Source organism: Solanum lycopersicum, chromosome 7, assembly GCF_036512215.1.
Source record: "Solanum lycopersicum chromosome 7, SLM_r2.1".
Classification (NCBI taxonomy): Eukaryota; Viridiplantae; Streptophyta; class Magnoliopsida; order Solanales; family Solanaceae; genus Solanum; species Solanum lycopersicum.
The window spans coordinates 3,690,375-3,710,891 of NC_090806.1; the positions used below are offsets into that span (position 1 = coordinate 3,690,375).

At 33.8% G+C, this 20,517-nt stretch overlaps 3 protein-coding genes across 4 annotated transcripts; 1 reads left to right on the forward strand and 2 right to left on the reverse strand.

Moving 5' to 3' along the window:
* Nucleotides 1-808: 808 nt before the first annotated feature.
* LOC101255210 (protein NUCLEAR FUSION DEFECTIVE 4-like) lies at nucleotides 809-5,151 on the forward strand. The gene is made up of 3 exons (XM_004242673.5): nucleotides 809-1,510; nucleotides 2,882-3,771; nucleotides 4,439-5,151. The coding sequence occupies exons 1-3, from the start codon at nucleotides 1,187-1,189 to the stop codon at nucleotides 4,902-4,904; spliced, it is 1,680 nt and encodes a 559-aa protein (XP_004242721.2). The 5' UTR covers nucleotides 809-1,186; the 3' UTR covers nucleotides 4,905-5,151.
* Nucleotides 5,152-6,221: 1,070 nt separating this feature from the next.
* LOC101257978 (uncharacterized) lies at nucleotides 6,222-7,471 on the reverse strand. The gene has a single exon (XM_004242976.4). The coding sequence runs from the start codon at nucleotides 7,327-7,329 to the stop codon at nucleotides 6,562-6,564; it is 768 nt and encodes a 255-aa protein (XP_004243024.1). The 5' UTR covers nucleotides 7,330-7,471; the 3' UTR covers nucleotides 6,222-6,561.
* A 3,694-nt stretch (nucleotides 7,472-11,165) lies between these two features.
* Nucleotides 11,166-18,814, reverse strand: LOC101255505 (protein ALP1-like). 2 transcript variants are annotated; one of them, XM_069299867.1, is made up of 2 exons: nucleotides 17,398-18,814; nucleotides 11,166-11,410 (listed from the first exon to the last, which is right to left on the reverse strand). In XM_069299867.1, exons 1-2 carry the CDS (start codon nucleotides 18,718-18,720, stop codon nucleotides 11,360-11,362), a joined length of 1,374 nt encoding a protein of 457 aa, XP_069155968.1. In that variant the 5' UTR covers nucleotides 18,721-18,814; the 3' UTR covers nucleotides 11,166-11,359. The 2 variants fall into 2 exon arrangements, with proteins under 2 accessions (XP_069155968.1, XP_069155969.1); XM_069299868.1 differs by lacking the exon at nucleotides 11,166-11,410 and adding an exon at nucleotides 13,972-15,173.
* Between the last annotated feature and the right edge of the window lie 1,703 nt (nucleotides 18,815-20,517).

Genomic DNA, 20,517 nt, shown 5'->3' on the forward strand with positions numbered 1-20,517 from the left:
CTTGATATGTGGGGGTGGTTCAACAGTGTTAAAAAAAAATGTGTCTTAAGCTCTCAAATTTAAAGGGTCTCATTTTTAATAATAATAGGTTATACGTTATTATTTTTTAATAAATATTGGATATTATTTGTAGAAAAAATAAATTTTTTATGAAAATAAAGAAATTATTAGAAAAATTTGACATATTTAAATTTAATTTTTATCTTAAGCCGTTAATATGCTTGAGCTGCTCCTGTTAATTTATTTTTATTTTTTTTATGCTTCTTAGATTACGACTAACTCACAATTAAAGTAGTCAAAAGTTGACAAAATTATTAGTAACACATATCTCAAGCAAATAATTAATTCCCAATATAGTACTCCATATTTTTACTTTTTAAAAAGTAAATAAATATAGATTTATTTTTAGTATAATTCTAATGCAGATAATTATATTTCATAATGAAAATATTAAATTCTAATGAATTAGATTTTATGTACAAATTAAGTAACTTTAAATTAAATACTTTCTTATTTCAATTTGTTTGTAGCAAAATGATATTTTTGATTTAAAAATAGTATTTCTTTGTCATTTTAATAACTTTTTAATTCTATTTTTCACATGATTAGTTTAAAATTATAAAATTAAAATTATTTTTAATATATTTTATTTTAACATCATAAAATTTATAATTATTTTTTTATTTCTTAAATCTCATGTCGAATCAAAATAAGATAAATAAACTAAAATAAAGTACACTCCGCTAACGAGATAGGAAAGCATACACAAATCCAATATAAATCACCAATCATATGATGTAGTACAGTACTCGTATATTGATTAGAGATTTTAAATTTGAATCTTAGATTCAATAGAAAATATTCTTTTAAAATAGAATCATATATTATATAAATTTAAAATATATTCGAATTTTAATATAGATATCGAGACTACGCAGATCTAAAGAAACCTGGTATTATATATGTTAGTCTTTTCTCTATTTTGGACACACCACACTTCAGACAAAAACATCCTGCAAGATCCATACCCCCCACCCCCCCAAGGTGATCTCATCAAACCTCAAAAATACAAATATAAAATCCAATCTTTTCATTTTTTCCCTTCTAATTCTTGTAAAAAACTCTTCTTTATGATCAAAAAAAGGAATCTTGGAAACCTTGAAAAGATTCAAAAGGGTCCAAGAAAATGGTGAATGTTAAGGGTGGTACAAGGCCACCATGGGTAGGATTAGGAGCTGCTGTATGGTTACAAATAGCATCTGGGAATGCATACAATTTCCCCCTTTACTCTCATTCTTTGAAATCTGTTTTGGGGTTTAATCAGCAGCAGCTAACTATGCTTGGAGTGGCAAATGATATAGGTGAAAATGTTGGACTTATTCCTGGACTTGTATGTAACAAGTTTCCACCTTGGGTTGTTCTGTTAATTGGTTCTTTTTCTTGTTTCTTTGGTTATGGAGTTCTTTGGCTTTCACTTAGTCAGACTGTTCAGAACTTGCCTTATTGGATGGTAAAGATTCTTCCTTTTTGTTAAAGATCTAATCTTTGATTGATGTTTTTGAAAATGTTTCATTTATAGGACATTGCATGTTGTTTGGTCTATTTATTTGCAATTGGAATCTTGTTTCACTGTTTTGAGGTGATTGGATTAGCTTTGGAGGGGGGGGGGGGGGGGGGGGGTTGAGAGATAGTTTGTTCCCGCTGTCAACATGTACTAGGTAACTTTATCCATCTAAGATTAGAATGGATGAGAAGTAATCACATAGTATTTTTGTCTCGGAATTTGAATTTGAGACCTCATGATGCTCAAACCACTTCTTGACATTATGTCACACCCTTGGCTACTAGTGAAATCCAATTTCCTGCTAAGATAGGGTAAGGATTTTGTACACACTACCCTCCGAATATCTCACTTGTGGGATTACACGGGGTATATTGTTGTAATGTAATCCAATTTTGTTGGGAAGAGATTGATTTGGTGCATCTCTAAGTGGCATATGTTTGGTTGTAAATCAAAGAGATCATTATTAGTACACAAATTTCAGAAAGATCAGTTATTATAGGTAATGATTCTCCAAAATTGATCGATGCACGTTGTGGTAGCTGAAGGAATTGCAAAATTGTTCTTTGCACCATGACTTTCACGTTTGAAAATGGTGTCTGAATAAGTTTTGTGAAATCATAGCAACTTCCTACCTATAATTAGTTTTCTGTAAGTAGACCTATTTACTCCGGTTCATCTATCAGGATTATGGTTGACATGAAAGAAAATTAGCTTAAGTTTCTTACTTGAAATTGTCCATCCATTTCAATTTGTTGGTCTGGTTTTGACTCGACATGAAGTTTAAGAAAGTAAAGAAGACTTTTGGATCGTGCTGTCTTAAACTGAAGATAGGTAGAATTTACCAAAATGTGTGGACTTAAACATTGCCACATGGAAAGTTAGAACTAAAGAATTGCCAAAAAAGGAAAGCGGCACTTTTTGAAAATGGAGGGAGTATTACATTTCATGAAGCGAATGGTGCTTGACCACTGCTAACAATTAAGAATATGTCCCAGCTGGTATCTTTTATTTTTATTCTTCTTAGAAGCTGAATCCTTTTTTTCTGATCTTGTTTTTTCTGCTTGGATTGATACACCTGTCACTTTTGTCGATTGAGGCTCAGCCAGTAACACCGATTACCATGGTTTAATTTATAGAACTGTTCCATGTTGTCTTTTAAGTTGTTCACTGCTGCTTGGTGAAGTTGTACCCTCTGATGCTCAATAATCATTTTCAGGTTTAAAAATTTCCTACTGTTTCCAATCATTATTGCCTGAATCCTCTCATTGACACTACTTATGGTTTCAAGAGTTAATGTTGTACTTCATGGTTTGACAGTTATGGATTGCACTCTGTGTGGCCACGAATAGTAGTGCTTGGTTCAGCACAACTGTGCTTGTGACTAATATGAGAAACTTTCCTCTAAGCCGAGGCACGGTTGCTGGGATTCTTAAAGGCTATGGAGGGCTCAGCGCTGCAGTGTATACAGAAGTCTACAGTGCATTGCTTCACAATTCTTCATCTAAGCTCTTGCTGTTCCTTGCACTAGGGGTTCCTGCTTTAAGTTTGTTAATGATGTACTTTATTAGGCCTTGTACACCATCTTTAGGCGAAGATTCTTCAGAATCATACCACTTTTTGTTTGTCCAAGTAGCTAGTATTGTTCTCGGTATCTATGTATTAACAACAACAATTTTGGAAGATGTATTTTCTTTAAATGTCTTAGTTTCTTACACTTTTCTCATTATCATGGTGGTCCTTCTAATGGCTCCGCTAGCCATTCCTGTGAAGATGACTTTTTATCCCTCCAACCGTGGCAAACTGGGTGTGTCCGATGTATCAGTCCAAGACAATAGCAGTGCAGAGAACTCAGAACCCTTGTTAACACCATTATCATCATCAGCAAACCTAGGAAGTTTTCAAGAGGGAGATGAAATCTCTGAAGTGGATATGCTTCTGGCTGAGGGGGAAGGTGCAATAAAGAAAAAGAGGAGGCCAAGAAGAGGTGAAGATTTCAAGTTCACTGAAGCTATGGTTAAGGCAGATTTCTGGCTTTTGTTTTTGGTTTATTTTTTCGGTGTGGGTTCTGGTGTTACTGTTCTCAATAATCTGGCGCAAATCGGAATAGCTCAAGGGCTTCATGATACAAAGATCCTGCTATCACTCTTCAGCTTCTGCAACTTTGTTGGTCGTCTTGGTGGAGGAGTTATTTCAGAATATTTTGTCAGGTGTGATCTTTCAACCTCTTAGTTAATATTTGTATTAATCCCCTCTTGTTGCCCCCGAGTCTCAATTTCAAATGGCAAAGGTTGAGGGATTTGTGACATAGGGTCACAAGTTTGAGCCTTACACCATGCGAATCTGGTATTAAGTGAAAAGGGCAGTCCCCCTGCACTAAACTCCCGCTATGTGCGGAGTCCAGGGAAGATCTGGACTACAAGGGTCTATTTTACATAGGCATATGCTGCATTTCTACAAAAGGTTTTTTCCGCTGCTCGAACCCAATACTCATGACATCCTGGTCACATGAAAACAACTTTACGAACTACACCGAGGCGATTAATCCCTCTTTTTTGACTGAATTATTTTCAACCAATGGAAAAATGAAGTAGAAAGGAAATGATGATAGGTGGTTTCTTTGCTTAAAACTTAGCCCAAATTAATTAGTTAAGCAGTTATTGCTACTGTTAACTTTATGCTTTTGTCAATAAAATTGAAAGGACAACATCTTTTATCCAAGCATCTCCCATAGGATATTCAAAAGCAATTTATGGATGAGGTAACTTATTGAAGATGCTTGAAAATGATTAAGTAGGCTGCTTGTTTCAGTTATAGTGTTTCATTGTTGTAATACTAGCACCGATCTAATTGCTTCTTGTTTGATTTGCAACACAGGTTAAAAGCAGTGCCTAGAACAGTTTGGATGACATGTACGCAAGTAGTAATGATCATTACCTACCTTCTGTTTGCTTCTGCACTTAATGGTACCTTATACGCCGCGACAGCATTACTAGGAGTCTGCTATGGTGTTCAATTTACAACGATGGTCCCAACAGCCTCTGAGTTGTTTGGTCTCAAGCATTTTGGTATAATTTTCAATTTTATGTCGCTAGGGAACCCCTTAGGTGCTTATCTCTTCTCCGGTCTCCTTGCTGGGTATCTCTATGATAATGAGGCAGCGAAGCAGCATTCTGCTACTTGCTTGGGTCCTGATTGCTTTAGAGTCACCTTCCTAATTCTGGCTGGAGTATGTGGTCTCGGCACAGTGCTTAGTATTGTTCTTACCATGAGAATAAGACCTGTTTATCAAATGCTTTATGCTGGAGGATCCTTTCGGCTACCTCAAAGTTCAAGTCATTGAGGTATCTTGAAAAAGCTTAACCCACGTCATGTGCTAATGTTATAAAGGGAAGCACATCCATCAGTAATCGCCTGTGAGTTCAAATTTCGGATAGTATGATATTTACGATAATTGTTGTCATTTGTATGATATGTTTGAAAATTTTAGCTTTGTTAGGGTGTGTCCACAATGTAGCATCTTGCACATAGATGCGTAAACTACTGTAACACTTGATACATCAAGTTATAAAGCATCTACTTTGTTTCCACTCCATCCCCAAATGGTTATACAATCTTTGTATCATTTCCCCCTTAAGACTTACATCTAAATGCTATGAAAACTGTTCCGATGATACAATACATTACATCGGGTATATGCTTCAAAGGAAACTGGGAGATAGTTTCTGATGTTCTCGATAGCTAGAAAAAGCATGGAACTAGACTGATACTGAAGAATATACTACAGTTATCAGAACTAATCTGAGATTTAGTTATCAACAGATCAAAGGAAGCATTACTACGGAAGCATATTTATGTAAAGATGAGTTGATCTTATACACCATTTGTATTTTAATTCAATGAAGTCTATAGTTATGTTTATGAATTTGAATTGCTTTATGTGATTTGAATTTCTAATGGCCTATGCTTATGGATAAAGCTCAATTCTGGTAAGTTTTGGTGCCTTTGGAATGACATGAACCCTGTCTTTTTCAGTATCAAAAAAGTTTTCCATGTGAAAGTCGTTATCAAGTCCCCCCATCATTCCAACTCTTTTGTAGAATAAACTCGCAGGAAGATCCCTTTCACTATGCATGTAGTTTACCCTGAAATCATGCTGGTTCTGGGTCCTGCTGTTTATCTTTAATGTCTTTCATCGATTGGAAAACTCGAACTTGATCATATATATACATATTGCTTAACATTACATGAGTGAAGAAGAAAAGGAATTAGCATAGCCTTCACTTGAAAGATGCTAATGGAAATGGAATGATACCAAAAGTGACCTTTAAAGTGTTGATGGATTAACTAGAATTCTTTCTGTTAGTCTTTTATTGCATATATACTTGTAGTTGATTGAGCTTTCTTTTTGGTAGCTCTGTATTGCTCTTTGTTTCTTTTTAGTATGCTTTCTTTGACATTTTTTCTTGGCTTCTATTCTTTTCTCGAACTACTTTGTAATGTTTTTACTTGAGTCGAGGGTATATTGGAAACAGGTCTATCGGAATCACAAGGAAGAGGTAAGGTCAGCGTACACTCCAAACTCCCTTGACCCCACTTGTGAGATTACACTGTGTATGTTGTTGCGTTGATCTCTTGGGAAGATTCAGGATACTAGATCTTAAAAATTCATTTTTCTGTTCAATATGAAACAACCATCATACATATTTGATATTAAAGTTCAAGACTTTCAAAGTACACAAATGCAGAAAAAAAGGTTACAACAGAACAAGGATTTGTTGAGACAGCAAACCCCATGCTTGTGTGCCATATACCTTTAAAATGCACTCTTTACTAAACTAGGTGATTGTGGTGGTGGTAGGTATCTCGTGGAATTAGTCGAGGTGTGCAAAAAGCTGGCCCCGGACCGACACCACAGTTGTAAAACACACACAAACATACTAACCTAGGATACTTTAATTTGCAGCAAGTCTTACAAGATGAAAGCTTCATATGAGTTGTCAAGTGGGCTTCATATCTTGAAACATTAAAGACCATTGTGAGTAGATAACTCCATCGTCAGGCATCATTTCTTGATTATAGTGATTAACTCTTGGGCTATTATATCCCATTGCATCCAATGGTCCAGATTTATTGATTCTGCTTGGATAAACAGCACTGTCTTTGTATCTTCTGTCCAATGGACCAGACTTCATTGGACTTCTATTAGGGTACATCAACTTTTCTTGAAGTACTCTCCCATCTAGAGGACCTGAGGCACTCAGATTTCTGTTGGTGGCCATAAATTTGTCTTGCATTCTTCTGTCTAGTGGTCCTGAGTTCATTATCATGCTTCTTGTTGTGACTATGGCTTTCTCTTCCTTCGAGCTCTCGAGCTTCCTTAGTGCTCCGGTCCATTGTGTTCGATAAGGTTTGAGCTCGGAGAGAGCTAGACGAGTCGAAACTCTGTGTATACTGAGCTTGCTCAAGTTCTTGGCAAGTAGCTTCTTGGTTTTGTTGATTGCCAAAACAAGTCTTGAAAGACCATTTGATGATGAACTTGTTCCTCCTCCTCCGATTCCGCCTCCGCCTTCCTTTCGAGCCAATTTTAGAATCTCTAGCCTATGTTTGGCTACAATTATCCCCATACTTTGAAGGAACTCATGATTGAAGTAAATCAAGTCCTCCTTTTGAAGCTCATTTCTACTAAAAACAAGACCATACTCATAGATAAGTTCTTGATCAAGGCTACTCTTGGATAACCAAGAATACCAATCCATGTTCTTCATGTTTGCTAGTAAGTTATGTAACTAATGAGACATATATTATGCAATTTGAAACCCCACCTAAAAGAAAAAAAGGGGGAAATAAAGCTCACTTGTGTCTATCCCCACTAAATAGATAGGGGGAGGAAGGTGGAAAAGGTCAAGAGCAAGTAAATGAGTTTGAAAAGGAAACCAAAATATAGTGGTGGGTCACTGTAACAAAAATGATCATTAGCGATATTTAATTCTTAATTGCCGCTAAATATGTATTTTTAGCGGTAAATATCACTCTTTGTATATGTTCCTAAAGCCTTTAGCGACTATGCCGATAAAGACTTTAACACTCTTTATTAGAGTCAATATTTAATGCCGCTAAAAGTTATTTTTGTTGTAGTGGGTAAAGATGATAGGTAGCTAAATAAAGAGTCATAAAAATTCATTAGGTTGTTGGTTTGCTTGAAAATTAGGTAGTTAGACCTCATTGAAATTGGTTTTAATATAGTTTTAAATTCAATTATAAAAAATCACCTATTTTTCTCAAGAGAATTTATTTCATCTGTATCCTATCTCATCTACTTTTTTTCTTTTACTTGCATTTCATACACAAGTAGACATAAACTTGCCAAAACTTAGATATCATGGAAAACTTGAGATGTATTGTATATGACCTAACTTTCGCCAGAGACAAAATGCTACTTGATTTCTTTCTCATCTAACGAAGTTTTGATATGTTAGTGTGTACGTAAACTGACTTATACGCTACGTTTTATCGATGGGAAAATGTTCCAATTGGACATATCTATAATTGTACTATAGTGTAATTGATGGGAAATTGCTAAGTGCTAACAACCACATGCCCCTATACCTACAAAGGAGTTGTTTTTATTGAAAAGGGCAAGTAATTACTACTCACATGGCAAACCCTCAAGATAGTCCTCACAAAGCAAAATACACTAGCTTGATTAAGACACTGTACACCTTTTCTTCTTCTTTTGGAACCAAAAAAAAAAAAACTTTTTCCTAATGTTTGGTTTAAAATTTAATAATAAATCTTGTTTTTTGAGAAAAAAAATGATTTTCTTTTTATATTTTTAACAAATAAATGTAATAAAACAATCAAGTTAGGATCCATATCAAATCAGTACTTTTATATATATATATTTTTAATTCTTTATCATGGTTGACCATATATATATATATATATATATATATATATATATATATATATATATATATATATATATATATATATATAGATAGATAGATAGATAGATATATCATATAACTAAGAGGAGCTAGTGTTTGAATTTGACATCTAACCATAATGTTGATTATTTTTGGGTCATTTATGGGTCCATTAAGACCTTTTTTTTTGGGAAAATTTCATATATGGCTATGGGTATAGTTTAGTTATTTTAGGTATCTTTAATTTTGTATATAAGGTTTTTTTTGTTTTTTATTTATACAATTTTATTTTATAATAAGTGGTTTGTAACTGAAGCGTTAAATATGCTAACAATAAATTTAGATAATGTCGTAATTTAAGGTAAACGTCCATAATTTAAGGTAAACATTCAAATTCATTTTTTTTCAAAAAATAAGAAGTATACAGCAATTGAAACACAAGATAAACTTGTTTCTGCTATTTATGAAACAGCAGTACATCGATTTTTTTTGTTTTTCTTTATAATTGAATACAGGTAATCATTCATTGGATGAAAATTCATGTTTATTATTGCAATATTTATACAATGTTCTATTGGATTTACAAATTTTGATGTATGTGCGTTCGTTATTGTGGTGATAATTGTATATAGCCATATCGTAAGTGTTTTTCTTTTGAAAACTGGTTTCAAAAATATATAAATTTTTTAAGAAGAAATTTCGTAGTATACAGTTATATACTTTTTGTTGATAAGATACAATTATATACTTTTCGTAGGATATAATTATATACTTTTCGTTTGTGATAATTGTATATAGCCATAACGTAAGTGTTTGCTTTTGAAAACTTATTTCAAAAATATAAAAAAATTTAAAGAAGAAAATTCATATGATACAATTATATACTTTTTTTGATATAGTATTTGTATATTAGAAAGAAACATTTGTAATTACGTTTCTTTTGTATACATATACAAACTTATCTTTTTTGTATATTAATATGTGTACATGAATATGGTAGTTAAACATGGAAATATATACAACTGTCTAAATGACTTTGTATACACTACAATAATATATAAACTTAATATATACAAACTTTAATAATTTGTATATAACTAGTAAAATATACAAATTATAATCATATATGAAATTTTCCCATCTCTATAACTAAATCCAATTACTTTTTGTATATGTATATAAAAATAAAAATAATATGGAGCTTTTAATATACAATCCACTACTACCTCTATTAAAACTTAGTATATTATTCATTATACATAACTTAAAGTATGTATAAAATAATCAAATCTACAGACACATACAAAATTGACATGCAATGGAATACTTCTGGTAATCCTCATAGATGAAGATGATTCATTCATTCTGTGAATAATTTGTGATCTAATAAGAACAAACAATCGATTATTTAGACCCAAAAAATATGAAAAAACATAAGAAACACAATACATATACAATTGTTGAATAAGGAAAAATAAGGAAAACGACTAAAATTTAGGAGTATCTGCGAAAATTGAATTCAACTTCGGGAGGGAGGAATTGAATTTTTGACAGTTTGAAATTCAAATCGGATAGACGTATTTATTGTAGGAGAAAAAGGTGGAATATGAATAGGAGAGATAATATTGTTTTGTGTAAAATTATATACAAATTAAAAAAAAAGGTTTTTATACTATTGGTTTAAGAATAGGTGGTGGACCCCATTAATTATAGCAAAAAAAAAACTATAATTATAGAAAGTAAATAAATTAAACTATACCCTTATTATATAATTACTTAGGAATGTTTGCCATCCCATGTAATTTTCCTTTTTTTTTAATAGCTTTTGAAGTGAGATCCCATGCAATTTTTTTAAAAAAAATTTATATATAACATTAATAATTTATTTGTTTGTTATAAATGTTAGGCAACCAAATATTCTCACAAAAATATAGCACTTTAAATTCTAAACTTTTCAATATGGGTAGGGGACCATAGACAAGGAGGAAAAAATATTTATTAGTTTGCCCTTTGCCTTTTTTTTAAATAGCGGATAAAGAAGGAAGATTGTGATAGGCTATTAATCGAAATAAAATTAAATATTTTTTGTTTAAGTTTTGAATATGATATGAATGAAAAGTGAAAGATTGTTACACTCGACTTTAATTTTTTATTTTTGAACCTTTAAAGCAAGTCGTAATAACTAACTATATTAATTTACATCTAGTTTATTTCTTAGAATGTATAATTTTCTACTTCTAACAATGATTGAGATTACTTTATCGTGTATTAAACTTTATTTACTTAATGAAACACTTTTCATTTTATATATATTAGTCTAACCCAAAAAAATATACTAGAAATGAAAATAATATCCTTTAACGATAATCAATCAAATCATAAAATGTTATTCATTATATATATAATTGAAAGGACATATGATATAATCTTTTTAACTTTTTAATAATTGGTGTATATAATATGATTAGGTTGAAATATAAGGTATAAAAATCGATTCATTTAGTGAAAAGAAAAACTCGGAGCTGCTATCTTTTGGGTGTACACAAGGTAAAAGTTTTGATCCGATATTGTCATGACCCAAAAATAGACGTGATGGAACTCATCTATCCAACAAAACAAGTTAGCCTCAAACCCAAAAATACGAAAGAAACGCAGAAAGTAAGAGAATAATAATGTAAGAGCAGAAAACTTAGTCATTCTAGCATAACCCCAGTACACGGTTGTTATGTTTACAAGTCATTAATGTATTAATACATATTTGAAAGATAAGTACGGGTTTCATAATCTTTGTTTCTTGAATAGAACAAAACATAAAGTAAAGATCAAGAGAGTCCGCTAGAATGGAAAGCAGCTATCTCTGAACATACCCTCAGATGTGAGTAGTAGAAGAAGAACAATCAGACATAATCGAGCTCTGAACCTGCACAAGTGTGGAAATAATGAGTGAGTATAAAAAATACACGAAACACAGCAAGTAACCTACTAAACAAAGCAAAACTAAGCTACAATACAAGTACTCCTTTCATCCTAATTGAACTGCCTCAACTACAATCAACATAGAAATCAAGTAAGTTTAACAGTTACAAATACAGTCCACAAGTTTCCATAATCGCAGTCTAACAGTTACAATTCATCAATCACAAGTATCAAGTATGTCAATCATAGGTGTGAACTAACATAAGTATCAAGTTCATCAAATCACAATAGTCAAGTACACCAATCACAAATCTCAACGTTATCATGCACAATGTCAATCGAAACTCATGGAAAATGCCCATAATCCAGGAACTCATCGGCAATGACATTGTCATCAATTACACTTGCTGACAATGACATTGGCTATAATAATACTTACCGACAATGACCTCGGCATCAGTATCACTAGTCAGAAGCACTTGCCTTCGATTTTATATAATGTCACTAGTTGAAACCATTTCCTTCAACATAATCATCACATGTCTATGTCTCTTCACGATACACATAAATCAATATAAATAAGCAATTCACACCACAAGGCAGAGATAATAACTCAAGCAATTCAAATCCTCAATATTGTCATCAAAACATTTCATCAATCAACAGTTTAGGTCCACAACAAGACAATTCACAAAAGATAATTATCAACATGTTGTCTTTTTCATTAGATCTATCAAGTGAAATAATTGAACACATTATCTCATTTTCATTACTTCCCAACACACACAATGAAGGAAAACACATGATTCTACTAGTTTTACAAGGATTAAAAATCATTTGCCTTAATTAAATCAAAAGTCAATCCAAGACTTCAACCTTTCCTTTATGAACAATGTCTAAACCCACACAATTTGCTTCAATCAAGTAATCACAATAAGATTATGAAAATAACAACATCCAAATCATTCATTTTGAAAAATGGGTCAAATCAACTCAAAACTCAATTCTGGAAATGAAGTTTGAATCCATAAATCTTTACTTGAAAACGTTACCCTAGGCATTTGGAACACAGGTGAAAACCATTTTGAAAAAGGAATTAAAATCAACTCATAATCACCATTTTAATATAGAATTCAACTCCTTGAAAACCTTGTCATTTGCCAATCAAAATTTCAAATTTTGATGTTAAAATCTGTAAATGACTAAAGGGGATTGAAGTTTTAGGGTTACAAAGACTTATCCAATTGATTCACCACGAAATATATCCTTAAAATCACCCTCACAAATTTTCCAAAACTCAAAATGGAGAAAAATAAGCTTAAACCCCGAAATGATAGGCATAAACCTACCTTATGTCAGAAAAGCGGACCGATCTTCGCTTTTGCGAACTGACCTTCATTGAAGCGAAGGTCACGATCGCGACATCCCCATCGCAAACGCGACGGTCAAAGGCCCTAGCCTCTTTGCGAAAACTACGATCGCTTTGCTGAAGCAATGCTCGCTAAAGTGAGTCATCCCGCGCTAAAGCGAAGCACACAAACATAAGAACATATCAACCAACTCTCAAATCTCCAAAAGGACCCTCGAGATTCGTTCAGTATCCCATAAACACACATATATGTAAGGACTATACTCAACATTTGGACACAATGAAACAATCGAACTATGAATATGAGGTTTCCTTGACCCGAATCTCGTGTAAGTCACAGGAAGGAAAATAGTGCCTAAAAAGGTCAAATCAAGCTCGAACCTCTGAAAATTCAAGCAAGACCTCCCTAATTCAATTGAACACTCAAAATTCCAATCTGAGCCTCCGAACCCCAATTGTTGACCGAAATCAACCCAAAGGCCAAAATTTCACAATTTTCCAACTTAGGACCTCAAATCCTCAAAAAGACTCTGAATTAAAAACTGACATTCTCCTAGATCAGCATTCCGACTAGATCAATTTTCACATCTCGAAATTGATGGAATCGACGAAATTCCATTCAACACTCGAAACTCCAAAATACACCGAAAATCATTTTTAATAACTCTAGTCTTTCAATTTTCCGAAATTCCCATGATTCATATTTTTTAACTCAAAACTCGAGATCACTTTCAAAACTCATTCAAAAATGACTCGGAGTCATTATTGGGAAGAGTAAAACACTAATTTTACAAAACAATTCAAAAATGACCAATTGATCACATATGCAACAACTATAAAGTTTCAAATATTTGGATATCCAATTCAAAATTCATAAATTTTAAAGATGAATCCAAAATTCAAAAATCCCAAAACAAAGAGTTAAATTTTAGTTTGAATTTCGGGTTGGCCCAAACTATATCCACCCCTACCGAGAATAGTTGTATCTTCGTTTGAATTAGGGATGATAATGGAATAGGGTAATCCACCCCTACCAAGAATAGTTGTATCTTCGTTTGAATTAGGGATGACAATGGGATAGGGTAATCCACCCCTACCTAAAATAGTTGTATCTTCGTTTGAATTAGGGATGACAATGGGATAGGGTAATCCACCCCTACCGAGAATAGTTGTATCTTCGTTTGAATTAGGGATGACAATGAAATAGGGTAATCCACCCCTACCGAGAATAGTTGTATCTTCGTTTGAATTAGGGATGACAATGGGATAGGGTAATCCACCCCTACCGAGAATAGTTGTATCTTCGTTTGAATTAGGGAAGACAATGGGATAGGGTAATCCACCCCTACCGAGAATAGTTGTATCTTCGTTTGAATTAGGGATGACAATGAAATAGGGCAATCCACCCCTACCGAGAATAGTTGTATCTTCGTTTGAATTAGAGATGACAATGGGATAAGGTAATCCACCCTAACGAGAATAGTTGTATCTTCGTTTGAATTAGGGATGACAATGGGATAGGGTAATCCACCCCTACCGAGAATAGTTGTACCTTCGTTTGAATTAGGAATGACAATGAAATAGGGTAATCGACCCCTACCGAGAATAGTTATATCTTTGTTTGAATAGGGATGACAATGAGATAGGGTAGGTTGGGACATGTTAACCTTAACCCGCAAAATTTTCGATCCGCCCCGCAAAATAGTTTTTCTTTCATTTTCAACCCGCTCTGCCCCCGAATGTTTAAAATTTTGTTTTGTTATAAAAATGAAATTTTACACAAATGTTATAACGTGCAAATACTTGAGAGATCACGAGATAATGGCCAATTTTGAGGTTTTCTTTTTTTTTTTTTAATTCTTTGCCTTCAGATTTGATTAATTAATTCAACTAAGAATCTTCGAATTTTAAAAGAATATGACATAAACTTAGTTGTTATGGTCTCAAAATATGTTTATCGAATTATTATTTTTTTACAAATCAGAAATAAAAGAGCATCAACTCAAGCTATTTTGTTCCGTTTATTTTTTGAAAAGTCATTTCAACCCGCCCCGCTTACAATTGAACCCATCTTGCCCCGTATAAGGCCAAACTTCAAAAAAGTTATTTCAACTCGCCCTGCATAAGGCCAAAATTGGTCTCACTCCATTGTCAACCGCCCCCGCATAAAGTTGAACCGTCTCGCCCCGTATAAGGCCAAACTTCAAAAAAAGTTATTTCAACTCGCCCCGCATAAAGTTGAACCCATCTTGCCCCGTATAAGGCCATAACCCGTCCCGCTTTCATTGTCATCCCTAGGTTGAACCCAGATTTTTGGACATATACCTTTATCCTTCCATTCAGATTTTTACTTCGAAAATTTTTAAGATAGACTGACAAATAAATTAATATTTGAGATCTACAAAAAAAGACAGTTAATGAGATATAGATTGCAAATGAAACTTTTGATAAAGATATATTTGTTTCGAAAAATTAATTTTCTGTTTTTTTGCTTATGCTTCTACTTTTGATGGAAAAAAACCATAATTTATCTTTCTCCCCAATTACGAAAAAAAAAACTATTTTTGTGTTGTTATATACTCAAAAACACCTTTCATAGGGCAACGCAGTGTCTATTTTTGAGATTGTTAGATCTCATCATCTAAAAAGTATCAATTGTTGGATGTCAAAAAGTACAACGAATATGTTTACCTGACCTCAGCGGGAGGCAGTAGGTACCTCGTGAAATTAAACAATGTATTGAAGCCAACTTTAAGACACATACGTTATAAGTAAAAGTACAACGAGTAGGGGTCTTACACATACATCCTGATTTAGTTGATATGTACCAATGCTCTAATATCATATTAATGGATCTTAGTTAACTCTATTACGAAAGATAGTTCAAGTGGTGAGGATCGCCTAAAATCACACACACATATATATATACCAAGAGCTAAGGACGGGCACGATAGAGGTGCCTTACGGGCAGGAGCCACTGAACAAGCAGTGATATTGACCTTCTGTGTCCCTGCATTCTGCTATAAGTACTACAACAATCTACTTGTTCTGTATCACTAGAAAATTTACCTTCAACGGAGTGAAATCAAGCCATGGATCGATCCAATCCCTGATCTTCTTCCTTCCGTTTTCAACTACTATCAGTCGTGATGGACTCTGGAACTCTTGCCAGCCCCTTTCGGATAAGTTTCATAATGTTATACTGCATTAGTATATTGTACCAAACATCCCCCGAGACCATACTTAGCTATCACCACTTTTTTCTACACAACTGAATCTTCACTGTTAGATCTCCATAGCCACTTTGTAGGAGGATTTTATTGGTGTAACTTTGAGGTTTCCAAGTCCCATCCCACAATTCTACTATGGCTACAAAACGGTGCCCGTTTCACCAAGTAGATCGACCAAGACCATATAAGGAGACTATAGCCCCATATATGTAACTGCTGTGGGATTCTAACACCTTGACCTTAGCTCATAATTTGGCACGTATATGATGAATGTAATCACCACATTTTACTTAGAAAGAAGACAAATGTGCAACAAGAGAATAATGCCAAGGAATCTACCCATCGTGTCGCTATAGAGGAGCTAAAGAAGAGGATTCAAATTTCCAGGAGGCATCACAAACAGAAGTCATTATGTTCTCACAAGTGATCTTTCTTGGTTATATGATGTTCCCTAATATATTTCTCAGAATGTCACATTAGTACACTTTTTACACACTTGTAACTCAGGTTTGAAGTTTCTTCTTAGAATCTGTTAGGTTCTTCTATGTTATATCTATACCTTTTCAGTAGACTAATATTCTTATTTGCTTCACCTAATAGTAAATAAAGTCACCATTATGTTATGCTCCAAAGTTCCGTGGTGCCCTCTTAGTTCTCCGACTTAGCAGCAGTACCTTGAGTTGCACACTTATTGGAATTCTAAGAGGCATGAACAATGTAACATTGCTTTCTTGTGTCATTAACTTAATATGATAAATCCCACTCCCCAAACGCCCTTATCCGGAGCCAAAATTGTTCACTTTACCTTTTCTGTTCCTTAACATAAAACTTACTAGAACTTATAATGCTCCTACCTTGCCCATTTCAGCATAATGAACATCAAGCACGAGATGGCAAATACTGAACTTGAGACCGAAAGAGAACTAGAGATATTAAAACAGGCAAATTACAACTAATTGTCTATCTAGGCCAAGTTAACACCGTACTAATGTATACACGAAGATGCTAAGAAGAATAACAACACAAGGCAAGTGCATCCCTAATCTTTCTTCTGTCAGTGCAATCATAGGAGTTATACTCCTATCTTGTATTTGTTTTCGTTGGAAGGCTTTCCTTCCTTAATTTGCATGCAATCAACAATTCATTCAGCATAATGAACATCAACCACAAGACACTAATACTGAATCAGCAGCTAATGCTAAATTTTCCATATGATTCTACATGAGACCAAAAGAGAACTGGAAATGCGAAAACTAGGCAAACTGCTTCTAAATTTCTAACAAGGGCAACTTAACAGTTAACATCAGACTAATATATACATATCACTATAAGATGATAAGCAGAACGATAACATAAACAACATAAACCCGGAATTCATTCCCTCTGACTTACCCTAAACAAGTGCGAGGCAAGCGCGTCTCTAATCTTCTTCCCACTTTCATCAACCTCTCCATCAAACACAGGAAACTCTTCAAATCTCGGATACTCCTCGGTTTCATCTGTCACTGCTTCACTACACTTGATAAGAAAATTATGCAGCAAACAGCATGTCACAATCAGAAATGGGAACGCCTCAATACATTGCTTATTCCATTTCCTAGTTAGAAGCTTCCAGTTTTCCCTAACTCTCCCAAAAGCTGTCCCCACCAACTGCATTCCTCTTCTATGCACTGAATTAAACGCCACTTCCGCCCCATCTTCGACGCTGGATTCTCCTCTGTAGGGTGTGAGAACCCATGGTAAAAGTGGGAAACAGGACTCACCAAGAATATACTGAGGTATTGAATTGCCATCATTTAGCTCAAAAGATGAACCATTTAAGTACTCCTTTGATTCCTCAACACCCAAATAAAGCTTAGATTTTCGTAAAATAGTTTCAGGACTCATAGTAGAAGGCCACCCAGCTGATACATCCAAGAATCTTCCTTCAGAATCAACCAAAGCTTGAACAATCATAAACCCATTTTCACCCAGCACATCACCACCCAATTCGAACTTTTCAATCCCCAAAACACCACAACAGTTAGGCAATGAAATCCAGCCAAACCCCACAATAACCCTATTGATATCACTCTTGAGCTCAAACAAATGCCCCAGGTTCTCAGTAATAGCTTTACATACAGTGTAGAAAACGCGACAAGCAGTAGGGGAATCAATCCCAAATCGTCGCGAAACAGCAGAATACGAAGCACCATGAGCAAGACGAAAAAGGGTCAAAGCAAGAGCGTAATTAGGAGGAACAGAAAGTGAAGAAAGCGAAGGCGTTAGAAGACGAAGCAGAAGGGTAAAAGAGGGCTTCGTCAGATTGAATGTTTCAGCCCAAAGGGTATCCGAATCAGCCATCAGAAATCGCTGAAACCAACACTCGGGTACTGGGTCATCGTCGCTCGGGGAGGTTACCGCGGCGCGTGGGGGTGGAGCAGCGCGTGGGGGCGGAGGAGGGAGGGAGAGAAGTGAAACGATGTTGGAAATGGAAGTGGAGGATGAGGATATTAGGGATTCGAGTGCAAGGGATTGATGAGGGAGGAGATTGAGGTCATTGCGGCGGAGGAAAGAGTAAGCGGAGGAAATGGCGGCGATGAGTTGGGGTATGAGTTTAGTACAGTGTTGGTGGCGGAGTTGAAGGGTGGTTTTGAATTTCTTAGTGAGTTTGATTATCTTCTTGTTCATCTTCTTCTTCTTCTTCCTTCCTCTCTTTCTGCCGGCGGTAGCCATTGATGACCTTCAACTTTCAAAGAGATCTCTCTGCGTTCCTTAAAGCAAAATATTTCCTTTGATCTATTTAATGGAGCACAAGCTAATATACATTATTATTATTATTATTATTATTATATTCAGAAAATTAGGCGGTTAAATAAATTTATATTATTTAATTATTTATCATTGTTATAATTATTACTAATTACTAATATTGTATATTATTTGTGTGGGTTGACTACAAGTTGGTATAATTAGTCATATTTGTATATATATAATTCGCAAAAATATACAAATAAATATATATATAATATAATTATCTAATCAATACACATATACAATTTAGCTCTCCCACTCTCTGCTCTCTCTCGCTAGCCTCTCTCCTTTCTCTCCCAATCTCTCTTGATATATATACAAATGCATATGTATAATATATATAATTATCTAATTAATATACATATACAATTCACCTCTCTCCCACTCTTTACACTCTCTCGCTCACCTCTCTCCTCCCACTCCCAATCTCGCTCACCTCTCTCATCTTTTTCCCAATCTCACTTGTCATATATATAAATACATATATATAATATATAATTATCTAACCGATATACATATACAATTCACCTCTCACCTATTTTTTGTCCTCTCTCTCGCCTCTCTCCTCCTTATGATATGTAGCTATAAATTGTAATTATCAAACTATAGCTACGGAGAATAATTGGGTCATTTTTTGAGTGGCTATGAAAGTTCCCCTATCATCTAACCCTCGTCGTCTACAAACTTGTAATCGTATTCTTAGTAGTTGTTTGGTCATGCGATATTATATCACGATATAAAATTGTGAGATAGAATCAGTGTTTGAACATGCGATTTCACCTTAATTCATCGGTTGATTTCATATCATGAGATGGAATGCCATATTCTCCAAAAATCACGGAGCTTAGAAAAATTGATACACAAGTTTATAATTTTTTAAAACAACCCAACAAATATTTGGAGCTTGGAAAAATAGATTCAAAATACTGAAGCAAGGTATGAACCATTATGACACACAAGTGAAAATTCACATAGCTTGTGTAGTATTACATAATTATTTGCGAAAACGAATAATAAAATATTTATGTTTTGTGATCATGAAAATATAGTTGAGGATGATATTAACAAAAAAAAAAACTCAAAGCAACAATGTTGGTTTGTCTTCTCGGTCACATGATCGAGCAATGCAAGTTCAACGTAAGAAAATTGTCGTTATTATATGAGAGGATTATATTAAAAACTAGTTCACTACAATTTATGTTCACTTTTTTCATTGAATTAAAACTTGATAAAATAATTACTTAAGTGAGAAACAAATAGTTTTGTAGTAATTTATTATGCGATTTTATAATTTTTTGTTTATTCGGTAAGATTGAATAAACAATTGAAATTATTTTAATAGTTTTACAAGATTCTTATGTTTATGAAAAAATGTATAACACAAAAATTCCATATCGCATGTCAAAACATTCAATTTCATTTCATAATTCCATATCACAATACTGTATCGCATGACCAAACATGCCCTTAATTTGACGGAAACACTTATATACCTTATCAAACGATTCATTAAACGTATATAAAGTTAAATAAGTAAATTATGCATTTTATAAGATAATTTCATATGAAATACATTTGAATTGATTTAAATCACGGTAGATAGAATATATGTATTTAGTTATTCAACCCTATACAATTTAGATGTCTATTTATTTACACTCAAAATTGGAAAACATAAATATTACTCTATTTGAGATCATATTAAATAATATATTTATA